We start from the raw sequence: 13418 nt of genomic DNA on the forward strand, positions 1-13418 counted from the left end.
TTCTAGTATATGCTGATACGTTCTTCTTTAAGACAGTGTTCATACGTTTTTGAAGTTGTGGTGGCATTTTCCAGCTGCTGAAAATGATCAACCTTTGAACAAAATACTAGACACACAACATGAAAAATAGAAATATTTAATACAAAAAATATTTACAGGAATGTATTGGTTATTAACATGACTGTTGTAAACTTGAGGTAAAAATACAATATTCATCATAGTTGTTTAAAACAACTGTTGTCTACTATTTTTTATAAATGTAAAGTTTATGTAACATGTAATGGTAAGCTCTTAATAGCTGTCTAATTGGATGTATGTGTTCATGGCACATGTGTAATTCATTTTTCGTACTATCCAGAACATTTATTTGAAACTTCACCAGGGAAGGATTAAGTAGCTCTAACCAGGGAAAGATTAAGAAGCTCTAACCAGGGAAGGATTAAGTAGCTCTAACCAGGGAAAGATTAAGAAGCTCTAACCAGGGAAGGATTAAGTAGCTCTCTAATGTTGTTAATTCCCATCTGAATCTTTAAGTACTGCTGGGAGTCAGTGGGGTAGCCTGGTGGTTAAGGTGTCTGCTTGTCACCCAAACCCCAGTTTTATTTCCCAGTATGGGTACATAGTGTGAAGCCCATTTCTGGTGCCCTTCGTTGTGATATTGCTGAAATATTGCTAAAATCTGTGTTAAATCTCACTTACATACTGCTGAAATTTAACAGGCCTCACAAATAGAATGCCTCAGTAAAATATCGGTTTTGAAGTTTGAAAGCATGAGTTATTGCATGTAGTTTACTCAACACTCCAAGATTCTAAGAGATTGATTGTTTAATATATTTTAAAGCTTCCAGTTATTAAGTTGACAAAGTTTTATTGTATAACGAACAGTCCCATATGATAAATATACTTACAAACAACTACTAGTATCAATTCTGACAAGCTGTGCGAGAAATATGATCTGTTCAGTTATGTCCTCATTGTTCTGCACTTTGGGTTAAGTTCAGTGTTTGTCAAGCAGCAACATGCTAATCTACCCTAATTGTGATGTAATATTAATTTATTATATTAACTGATGGTTTTCCTTTCTGTGTATACCCAGCTGGATATAAAAGATCATCTAACTTTTGCTGTTGAGCATACACTGGCTTCACGTGAAGGAGAGGGAATGTCTAGGTGTCTGTTCAGTTGAAGGTCAAATCAAACACTTTTTGGTCTGAAGTACTCTGGAATAACAAAGATTTAGATTTAATTGTTTTCTGCAGATACCCTGAACATAAAGAAACAAGACAGAATGTTGTTCTTTTGTAATCTATAATGTATTGAAAGTGTTAATGTAACATACTGGATAGTGCAGTGTGATCATCTACAAGATTCTGTATGTTTTGCAGAATGTCATGTTTGAAGGTTAAGATAAGAAAACCTTTGATAAGTAAATATGTATTTTGGCAAAGCTCTCTCTGTAGCCCATCTAAATGTGCGTGTGAGAGGTTAGGTTTACCCAACATTCAGCAGTGTTCCAGCTATATGGCAGAGGTCTGAATAATCGAGTCTGGAACAGATAATCCAGTGATCAACGGCATGAGCACTGATCTATGCAATTGGGATATGATGACGTGTCAACCAAGTCAATGAGCTTGAGCACCTGATTCCATTAGTCGCCTCGTACGACAAGAGTAGGTTACTGAATATCTGAATAGGGGTTTCCTAAATATGCACAGTCTGAATATCACAAACTGCATCAAGATGACTAATGGCCTGTAAAACAGGATGTTAACAACTCTCGCATCACTTACAGGAACAATAGCTGGTTGTCCCACAATGACAGCATCCAGTCCTCGATATCCCTTGTCCTTGAGAACAGTCGCTGCAGACATAGTGTAATTATACTTTACTGCATGGTGAGATACACATTTTACTACATAAAAAGTCAGTGTTCTTTAACAAGTTTGAGTTGTATGAAATATCAAAAGTATTAGTGGTCATGTATTGCTTTTGGGGGATCATTAAATCAAAACATTTATTGTTCAAAAACAAATCTAGAATGTACAGTGGAATCTGTCTAAACTGGCACTCATCGGGACTGGAGAAATAGTGCAGTTTAGACAGTGTGCTGGATTGTAGAGCTGATGATAAATTTAAAAGTCAGGGGTAGGACTTTTCTTAAAGAAAAAAATAAGGCGTTTTGGATATGAAAAGGGTTTTTTCACTTTTGTTAATATCTTTGGCTTTCATAAAAACAGCAGTTTGAAAACCTCTAAAGCTGATCCTTAATCTACAAAAATGAAGGAAGTTGTGATATATTAAAAGTGGGAATTCTGCAATGTACTTACATGTACTGGTGGCTCCCTCCATGTTGTAATGGGCTCCTAGTAGGTAGCGGAACGGCTCCTCCTGTATATGTCTAGCTTCCGTACTGGCACTGAGTTCCACCATCTGGAGGTTGTATATCCGGATCTGAGAACGAAATCATCATGTAAAAACATTGTTTAAGACAATTCAAAGTCATTTTTTATTTAATATCGAGTGGGCAATATCTGAATTTTATGACCATCCTCAGCTGAGTCATTTATATTTCACTGTTAAAGTTGACCCTATATTAATTATAAGTGATTAAATGTTAAATGATCCCTCGAAAGATTTTTAAATCCAGGTTTGCAATTGGGTTAGAAAATTCACTAAAACTGCACGAATGGCATATTGTTTTGAGTGAGTGTTATAGTTTTACGATTTTAAGCAGTATTGCTGCAATATGACAGTGGGGAACCCCAGATATGGACCTCACACAACAGATTATTTTGTAGGTCGTTTGAAAGGACACATGTAACTGTTCAAAATGTTGTGTATTTATGTTTGTCTCTATCAACTGACAGGATATATTTCAAACAAGTAATTGAAATTTTTTTTTTTTTTTTTTATTTTATTTTGTTTACCTTAGCGTGTTCCTTGTTTAACTTTGAGTAGTATATCACCTACCTCGTCCACCTCCCCTTTCAGATAGGTAGAGCCATCATAGCCAATGTACAAGGTCGTATTCCCATCCTGGCAACAGAGTTGGTTAGCGAGGACATTTATCTTTGCTGGCGCATTAGGAGTTTCACTCACTCACACAAAGAAATCTTAAATCTGTTGTACCCACTATAAAATCCAAATATTATTTAGATAAACGAAAACTATTACCAGTGATGTTAAATGTTCATTTTTATCTTTTGACATAAATATTATATTTCAACACTTAATGCACACTGAAATGATTTGTTCATAATAGTATGACGATTGGAACTCACCCACACAAGCCCTGGTTCCACTGATGTGAGTTGGGCATCTGTGGTTGTCTTGGGTCCATTTACTATCAGGTCCAACTCTCTCACTGCAACATATAAAAGTTGTGGCTAATTGCCTCACCATTTCCGTTTCAAAAAGTCATATGTTTCTTGTTTTTTGTTAAAAATCTGGCTCACTCAGTCGTACCCACTCCTTCACCAACTCTCCCTCACTTTCTCACTTGAACTCACTTTCACTCCCACACACTTTCACTCTCCTGAACTCTTTACACACACACCTTCACTCACAAAAGACCTTTGCTCACACATATCTTCACTCACACACACTTTCACTAACACACACCCTTACACACACACACCCTTCACTCACACACACCTTCACACACACACCCTTCACTCATACACACACATTCACTCGCATATGCCTTCACACACGCAAACCTTCACTCACCTCATTACACACTACGTCATTCACTCACTCAACATTCACTCAATCACACATTCCACCAGTCTCTGATTCACTCACTCGCTTAATCCATCACATACTGCGTCCCTCCATCACACCCTCACTCTGATCGTGAGAAGAAACCTACACTGAGCATTATACTCAAACACACCTTCACTAACACACGCCTTCACACACACACACATTCACTCACACACCTTCATACACACACTTTCACTCAAACATCTGCACACACACACCTTCGCCGCCACACTTCACCTACACATACCTTCATTCTCACCCACACATTTGCTCTCACACACGCCTTCACACACATGCACACTCACACACTCTTCACTCACTTCATCACACACTACTTCACACACACACTTCACCCACAAACCCCTTCACTCACACACGTCTTTACACACACGGAAACCTTCACTCACACACACCTTTGCACACACACTCCATCACACAGTAAGCCATTCACTCACTCAACATTCCGGAACACACATTCCACCAGTCTCTGATTCACTCACTGTTAGTCCCTCCCTCACACATACAGCACATCTCACTCTCACTCTGCTCGTCAGAAGGAACCTACTCTGAGCATTGTACTTGAGGGCGACATGGGTCCATGTATCACCCGGGATGGTGGTGACGCCGGTGATGACAGTGGCCATCACTTGACCCTTCAGGACACCAGCCTCCACATACAGGCACAACACGCTGTTGTTGGTACAAAGGATCGGGTGTTTGGTGGCGTCGTAGCCCGCCGGCAGTTTGATCAGAGCTTCCATTGTGAAACTACGAAACAAGCAATGTTCTTTTGAATCGGGCGAGTTCATGGAAAAAGATGTTATGTCCGGAAAGTTGGTGTACTGATGGTGTCATCGCATCCTAGCGTCCATCTTAATGAATCGTCCCGTCAGTTGCTTTGTTTGTTGATAAACAACACACTCGGCAATAGTCCAGCTATATGGTGGTGGTTAGAATTGGTCTTGAGCAATCCATGCTGCTCCTAAGAGGCGACAAGCGGGATCGGGTGGTCAGGCTTGCTAGCTTGATGACACATTGTCATTTGTCCCAACTGTGTAGCTCGATGCTCATGATATCAATCACTGGATTGTCTGGTCCTGACTCGATTATATACAGACCGCCGCTATAAAACTGGACTGTTGCTGACAGTAGTGTGAGACAATAAACAAACCAACATGTTATCAGTTAGAAAAAACAGCATGTTGATTCGTTGCGAGGATAAGTATTTCCACGCTTGTTTTCAAGTATGTTTCTCTCACCTTTTCTCCATTCCAAGGTCCTCAAGACGGCCAACTGTGACGTAGTCATCCACCCCATCAAGCGACAGCGCATAGTTCATTCTTAAGACATGACATGTCATTAATGTACCCATTGCAAAATGTAAACAGCAATCGAAACAGATTTGTTTTATTAAAACGACAAATGTGTTTTCATTTTCCAAGATGAAAATGTACACTAGTCTTTCACGGGGAATTAAGACGTCTTTGCAACTTGTAACAACCCTGTATATATGCATATATTTTCACTTGTACTTGTTTAAAAAGCAAATTATTCTAAACACATATTAACATTCAGTTTTACACAACCCACCTGTTCTTACACTGATATTCCAGTTTCGACCAGATGGGGGCTTTCTGGTCAAACACAAACACACCGAGTCTGCCGCCGAGGATGGTGGCATCATAGACAGGACCGGAGTCGACAACAACATTCTCCTCCTGCTTGATCTCAACACTGTAACATGGCGGTTGGAACTCGTGGAGAGGCAAAATAGCCAAAGCAGCCACAAACTAAAGTCGACCGTACAAATCTTTTACTGCACTTATGTCATTAACTGTTTTTAAAAAAACACTATATCTTAATGAAATGTCTATTTCTCTTTGAAATGTGCTCTTTTTTCACCTCTTCAAAGAAACACGATGCTGTCATGCGGTGCTTTCAGACGCGTTGTTTTCATTCGATGCATTCAAACAGATTGTTCAGTTCCATCCTTTGAATTCAGTGATTCATGGCATACCATATCTTAATTCACTGGTTCAAGACATGCAATACTTAATTCCTTAGCTCATTCCCTGCCTGGAGAAGTGCAATATTTTGGCTCACTGCTTTGAGAAAAGTGATGTTTTCATTGATTTCTCTCAGCCACATACCATTTTCATTCCCTTCTTCAAAACATATCATATTTTCATTTCCTGCTTTACATTGTTTTACAGTCACAAGACTCGATGAAGGAGCACGTCGTGTTATTCAGAATAAAGACGTTGACATCCATAAATCTTGCTTTTGTATGCACGCCAACTCTAAATGCCCATCAAAGATTTGTCTCAACACACACAACTTTATTTTTAACGACATACTTTATCCCTTCATCTCTCTTAGACATCCAATGTTTTTATTCTTTGTTGGGGATCATAGACATAATTGAAAATTTCAAAATTTCACTTTATTTAACTTAACATATCGTTACATAACTCCATGTATCTCTTACCTGATCAAACCTATTGATGGCCGGTGTACTATGTGCCATCTGTAGGCCATGTTGCAGTCCCAGCCGCGGAGAGCAGGGTCGTGCCAGATGACGCGTGTGGCGTCATTAACGTCATCGCCGTGGTACAGAGCGTTAGCCAACGTTAAGCCGACGTCAAAGCCGGCATCCACCAACTACAAAATAACCCAAACAACATCTACAACCTATTACATGTCTACTATTGGCATTCTCTGTGAAAGACACGTGAAGAGCCAGGATAGAACTGATCTTCAATCGCTAAAGCTTATGGTAAGTGGCGATTAATGGCATCGGGTGGTTAGGCTCGCTGACTTGGTTGACACATGTCATGGGTTCCCAGCTGCGTAGATTGATGCTCATGTTGCTTGATCACTGGATTGTCTGGTCCAGACCTGATTGTTTACATACACAGCTGGTATATTGGTGAGTGCGGTGTAAACCTAAAATCACTCACTTTATAAAAACCGTTACCCTACTGCACTTCCTTAATGTATATTTCAGAGAGCAAGTGTCAAAAAGGATAGTTTGGTGGTTTGATTTAAGACCGCACTCCGTGATGCTCTAGGCCTTTGTCACGGATTATTAAGAGTAGAATCATGACTAGACAAATCAGTGCACGGCGATGGGGCACGATCCTAAGTATATAGATATATGGATTATATGGTCAAGAATCGGTATATAGCTGATTACTTCAGAAGTATTTGGTCGCTAAACAAGAACCAAATAAAACAAAAACAATTGATTCAATATGTTATGCAACTTGAATCATTTACGATACACCAAGTTTAAGGGTATTGATATATTCTCCACGAAGAAGGGTGAATTCAAATAACCCATAAAGAATAAGCGGAAGTCATCTTTCAAATTTGCAGTTGAAACAGGTGTTCATTATGGCGATACTGTTTAAACAGGTGTTCATTATGGCGATACTGTTGAAACAGGTGTTCATTATGGTGATACTGTTGAAACAGGTGTTCATTATGGTGATACTGTTTAAACAGGTGTTCATTATGGTGATACTGTTTAAACAGGTGTTCATTATGGTGATACTGTTTAAACAGGTGTTCATTATGGCGATACTGCTGAAACAGGTGTTCATTATGGTGATACTATTGCAACTCGTTAAACAAAAATAGCTGCAACAGATACCACACCTCAGTATCAACCGATGTGATTAAATAATTACTGTTGAACAATATTAGAGCTAAATGATTCAGAATAAAGCAGTATAACAGTTACACGTTCATTTGATATACATGTAATATATGCGCCCGTAAAAAGAGCAAACATCATCCTTTGTGTGACATCTTTCATTCCCACACATACTGATTAGAAGTCAGCTGCATAATGCAGCAGATAAATTGTAATTAAATTATTAATGTCGAATAATGCAACAGATGCATTGTGATGTCGAATAATGCAACAGACAAATTGTAATGTCGAATAATGCAACAGATGCATTGTGATGTCGAATAATGCAACAGATGCATTGTGATGTCGAATAATGCAACTGATGCATTGTGATGTCGAATAATGCAACAGATGCATTGTGATGTCGAATAATGCAAGACAATCGTAATTATAGGAGGGTAAGGTATCGAATATTTGGTGTTTCTCTGTATCGCAGTTAAATACAATATGCACCTGCGAAATGCTATAGCTCAAATTTCCGAAATTCTCTCTTTACCGGAAAGATAATGTCCTACCCTTATCTGCAGTCCCTTCATACCGCCGTTGTAGTCAAAGTTCTTAAAGTTTTGTCTCCATGTGATGAGGTAGAATTTGCGAGCTGACTGGTAGCCGAAGATGAGGCCGATGAAACCCTCACAGACGTCATCCTCCAGAAACGTCGTGCCGTAAAAGTCCATATGATCCAGAGCTTGGGGGCCTGAAGACATTCAAACCGACTGGAACTTTCACATGGCAGTAATGTTGTACAAGGTACCGATGAAGACGGATTTTGTAAAACCTACCTAAAGTTAAATATATCTTATAAATTCACATCCAGTAATGCATGATTCACGTCAATAGAGAGAAGCGACAAAAGCCCTTCCACATCCATAATATATCTTTGCTCAAAAGCACACTCTTCGAAAGATAGCTTAATTTGCATTATGCCAGAACTAACATCTGTTGAACGTAGTATCTTGTACAATGTACCCTGTAGCCGTATTTTGTTTAGCTGCCTTGATTATTATTAATATAGATCCTAGTGTCAACCTATACACATTCCCTTATGTCAGAATGACTCTCAAAGGAGCAAAGCTGTTTATTACCTCTGGAACGCTACCTGTACCTGTCTACTGAAAGAGTGATTAGTTCCATTCAAATCGTATCTTGGTGTTATTTATCAGGAGACGGAACTACAATTCGAACTCTAATGAAATTGAAAACTGATTTACATAGTCACGGAAGGACTGGTTGGTATAGACAAGTTGAGGCAGACACGGCAAGTCTTGTTTAGTATGCAAAGGGTGCATTCCTTCTTGAGCGTAGACATTTTCGTGTCAGTTACTGAAGTGCAAAACCTTAATACTTTCTTTTGTTGAGGCAGTGGGCCTCCGAATCTAATGGTTAAAGCATTTGATCGTCATGCCAAAGACCCAGGTTCGTTTACCAATACGGGTACAACATGTTACGCCCATTTTTGTGTCCCCGCGGTGATATTGCTGGAATGTTGCTTTTAGCTGTGTAAAACTGAATTCAAACACTCATTTCGTTTGTAAGAAGAATGTGAAAGCCTACGCGAGTTTGGAAACCGCTGACAAGGGCCAGCTTCTGAGGACTCGTTGTATTTATCAACCAGCTGACAAGTGTTCCCAACACCCACATGCCTCACCTATCAGAGCAATAGGTCTCCGTGTTGTGGCCTCCTGCCTGACTTCTCTCCCTTGATCTAGCACTCTCCAGTCAGGGACAGGCTCACTTGACCAGCCTGGGTAGAACTCCACAGCTGTGTAGCCCATGAAGGAAGTGAAGTTGATGAACTTGTTCTCCACGCAGTTGTCCACTCTGTCCATCGTCCCGTCCTGGTCCATGTCATTCTCACAGTCATCTCCACGGTGGTTACCTGCAGACCATCGAGACAACACGGTTACGTTTTGGTTTCTACCCTCGTGATTATTATGAAAAACAAACTGCATCTGGTGGAAAGGCAAGGCTATTTGTTTGCATGTCGTTGTGTCTCAAACTTGTAAAATTGTCAGAAATATTGCTGACACTTCAGTGTCGTAGTGAGTCAGGAATAAGGGGACCACTGAACCTCATCAGAGGAAAACCAAAAGTGATGAAGCTTAGTGGGTCTGGTAGCCCTTTGGCGAATCCTCAGAAGATGGTGAAGTGAAATGGTGTTTAACGTTGTTCTTCAGAATATTTCGCTCATATGACAATGTGCATGCATGTGTATGTGTGGTTGCTTGTACTAGCCCAGACTTAAGATGGTTTTATAGTCCTAGCTCACCGAGATACCATGCCGCTGTTAAGCATGAATACCCTACTCAGACACATTATACTGACTCCGAGCCGACCAGTCCTTGTTTTACTCATGAATACCGAGCGCCAGTCATGGCCCAACAAGTACCATCTTTTGGTATGACGAGGCCTGGGATCGATCCCGCGAAATTCAGCTCTCCCTATAGATTCTCTGACCACTACTCCACGGAGGCAGTTCGTCATTACAGAACAGAATGTTTGAGCTAATGGTCTGCGCATCCTGACAGCTAAGAGAAGGCGACTGTGGTTATCAGTACCAATTACTTCCCAAGCATGTATCAATCCTTGTTAGTCCCAGACTTTCCCGAAACGGTTTATACAGTAACAACAGCACTATTTAACAAGAGTTCCCCAAAACGAGATGCGTTAAGGCCCTCTTTCGATACAAGGCCAGAGCCCATAACTTACCATCCACATCGTCCTGATTTGTGTTGGGAACGTATATGCAGTTGTCTACAGTGTCAGCAATGCCGTCGTTGTCGGAGTCATCATCACAGTTGTCACCTGCGATAATGAAAGTTCACGAAATTCTAAGATCCCGTTCAAGACTGTTTCCTAACGGAGTCGGACATAACTTAAATAATATCCATTTTTCTCTATAGATTTACGTCCAGATATTCTTACGTTAGAACGCGGCGTAAAACAACAAACATGACAAACCTGTCCCGTCACCATCTGTATCCTTCTGTTCGGAGTTGGCGATGTCGGGGCAGTTGTCCACGTTGTCTTGAATTGAGTCTCCATCCCTTGCAACACAAAATTCTATTTTTAAAACAGGATGCATCGGTAGATGCTTAAATATGCCAACTCTGTGTCACTAAACCGGCGGTTGGGTGGCCCTGTGGTTAGATCGTTCGCTCGACATTGCTGCACAGCTGGTGATGTGGCGTTAAGTAATATCCACTCACTCGACACACTCACTCACTCACCTGTCTCCATTTTCACATGCGTCGCCGATCCCATTCTGGTTCACATCCTCTTGTCCGGCGTTTGCCACTGTCGGGCAATTGTCACAGTCGTCCCCCTTGCCGTCTCCGTCAACATCGGCCTGGCCTGGAAACGTGTTTAAAAAATAAGGAAAATGTCAAGCATTAAACAACAACAAAGGATACACCACCAGATGGCTCAGAGTCCTTACAATGTGTCTCTCGAAGGGATACGTGTTACACAGCGACATGTGAGTGAGTGAGTGAGTTTATTTTTCGCCATTTTTTACTCATATTGGACTCACCAATATTCCAGTGACATGGCGTCGCTCTGGAAATAATCGAGTCCGGACCAGACAATCCAGTGATCAATAGCATGAGCATCCATCTGCGCAGTCGGGAACCGATGACATGTGTCAACCAAGTCCAAGTCAACGAACCTGACCACCCGATCCCGTTAGTCGCCTCCTACGACAAGCATAGTCGCCTTTTATGGCAAGCATGGGTTGCTGAAGACCTATTCTACCCCGGGACCTTCACGGGTCCACATCGACATGGTAACCCAGTGACTACTGCGAATAGCTCCACACATAACTGAACACAAATTGCCACGTGAGTTCAATAGTAATCGCCTTTACGCTATGCTGACCCGTGAAGATCCGGGTTAGAATTGATCTTCAGTAATCAATGCCTTCCGTAAGAGGCCACTAACGGGGTCGGGTGGTCAGGCTCGCTGACTTGGTTGAAACGCGTTGTCGTACCCATTTGCGTAGATCGATGTTCATGCTGTTGATCACTGGACTGTCTGATCCAGACTCGATTATTATCAGGCCGCGGACATATAGCTGGAGTAGTGTTGTGTGAGGCGTAAAACTAAACTCACTCCCAATAGTTTTGAATGAATCTTACACATCACTTCATCTCTGCTCATCTAGCGTAAGTGAGTAAGTAATGATATCATTAGTATTGTTCTATTAATTTGCTCAAAGGTTACCTGACACAACCTCCTACTGGGATTTGTTAGACTCAGTAGAGGAGTGTAATGAACAATGCTGAGACTAAGTTAGCTAAAATTGGGTTTGAACTGAACAAGCAACCCTTCCAAGACATGCAAGAACTTTACTGTAAGCAGGGAGACTATATTGTAGATTATGCCTGCTGTAAATGACGAAGGTCAAACATTTAAAAAGTTATCGTTCGCTGTAATACTCACCTGAGTTAGCGACATAGGGACAGTTGTCGATGGCGTCAGATCGTCCATCACCGTCAGAATCCACTTGACAGACGTCGCCTTGACCGTCTCCATCGGCGTCGGCCTGGTCAGCGTTCTTGTCGTTAGGGCAGTTGTCACATGCATCACCGATGCCGTCTGCGTCAGCGTCCTCTTGTTTGTTGTTAAACACCATTGGGCAGTTGTCCTGTTCAAAGTGTGGAGTTGTTGAAAAATGTGGCTACCCTTCAACAATATTCCAAATTTGGGACTTAACTTTTCAGTAAAGAACAAATTCTAGTACCTTTTTGGTTGAGCCCCACCCGAGATTCGAACCCGCACCTAATCGCCAGCACACAAAGTCAGCTGCCTAACCCGCTTAGCCACCGCGACTTCCACAAAAATGGAAGTCGGACAACTGGTAGTCTAGACTCCGTACTTTGTGTACCCATATGATAAGTGTAAATTGGCACGGCTCACATGGCCGAAAGCTATGATTACGTAATGCCATTTAAAAAGTGGTCAAATGCAACATATGTCAAATTTGGGATTTCACCTATTTTCGATTACTAATTTTTACTAAGAAAGTGAAGTCCCAGATATAACATATGTTGCTAAATGGCATTGTATAATCAATATTCCAATTACATCACCGAGACCATGAAATCACCGAGTCTGTACCAGACCTATATGTGACGTAAATCGTGAATGGAGGCTACGCAACGCTGAACCTAGTGACATCCAATCTACAAAACAACCAAATCGTACCACCCAATCCTTTTTGGAATCGACCTCGTCTTCTCGGATATACGGAAAGGTAGTCTAAACAGGAATGTGTACATACAAGATACACGCATGTACGTTAGCGGATTCTCAGGGTATCCTGGTTGGTGGTTAGGGATTTGTTAAGATTTGGATAAGTCCTCTACTGTCATCAAAATCATCCTCGTTTGTCCGTGGAATTTTATTTCCATTCGGTTTGGAGCAAAGACCTTGGATACATTAGCAATCAGTGTTTTGTCTTGCAGTCTAATTCGAATCGAAAGATAATGAAGAAGCTCCCAACAGATTACTCTCACGAGCGAAAGAAGATTACTGTTGAGGACGTAGTGATGTTTGAAGAAACAGTGAAACTGCGTACAGTGTACTCTACTTTATTTTATTGGCGTGACTTTAACAAAATGGACCTGCTGATTTCACTCGGGGCCTGTAGTCTTTAAAGCCTGTGGGCAGCAGGAAAACCTTTATGGTCAACTAGCAAATCATTCCCTTCCCACAGTGGGTACTTGTCACATCTTCCTACGTAACCTCTTTTCTAATACGACTCTTTCATGGTGTGAGTGTTCAAGACTCGTGATTGGAGGCAATCAGATTTAGTAGTGCAATCAGCGACCTTGTTTCAAAAGTGATCGTTCGAAAGATCTTGGTAATTTCCGGATGCATCCCGAAAACTAGAACCTCTTCCCGAGGGCGATACTCAAATGTTTCTTCTAGACAGAACATGTCATTTTTGTTTCTC

General features: G+C 41.1%; 1 protein-coding gene across 1 annotated transcript in view; it reads right to left on the minus strand.

Moving 5' to 3' along the window:
- Positions 1-120: 120 nt before the first annotated feature.
- Positions 121-13418, minus strand: part of LOC137298930 (uncharacterized) — a 69881-nt gene continuing 56583 nt past the window's right edge. Inside the window, exons 52-66 of the mRNA XM_067831314.1 lie at positions 11903-12107; positions 10693-10816; positions 10424-10509; positions 10172-10267; positions 9111-9341; positions 7978-8159; positions 6254-6426; positions 5356-5499; positions 5025-5105; positions 4331-4533; positions 3282-3364; positions 2971-3036; positions 2328-2451; positions 1791-1861; positions 121-1220 (exon numbers count right to left, since the gene is read on the minus strand). Of these exons, the coding sequence (XP_067687415.1) occupies positions 1179-1220; positions 1791-1861; positions 2328-2451; positions 2971-3036; positions 3282-3364; positions 4331-4533; positions 5025-5105; positions 5356-5499; positions 6254-6426; positions 7978-8159; positions 9111-9341; positions 10172-10267; positions 10424-10509; positions 10693-10816; positions 11903-12107 (1911 nt within the window). The 3' untranslated portion in view covers positions 121-1178. The remainder of the gene's footprint in view (positions 1221-1790; positions 1862-2327; positions 2452-2970; positions 3037-3281; positions 3365-4330; positions 4534-5024; positions 5106-5355; positions 5500-6253; positions 6427-7977; positions 8160-9110; positions 9342-10171; positions 10268-10423; positions 10510-10692; positions 10817-11902; positions 12108-13418) is intronic.

The sequence above is a fragment of the Haliotis asinina genome, chromosome 10, assembly GCF_037392515.1.
Source record: "Haliotis asinina isolate JCU_RB_2024 chromosome 10, JCU_Hal_asi_v2, whole genome shotgun sequence".
Classification (NCBI taxonomy): domain Eukaryota; kingdom Metazoa; phylum Mollusca; class Gastropoda; order Lepetellida; family Haliotidae; genus Haliotis; species Haliotis asinina.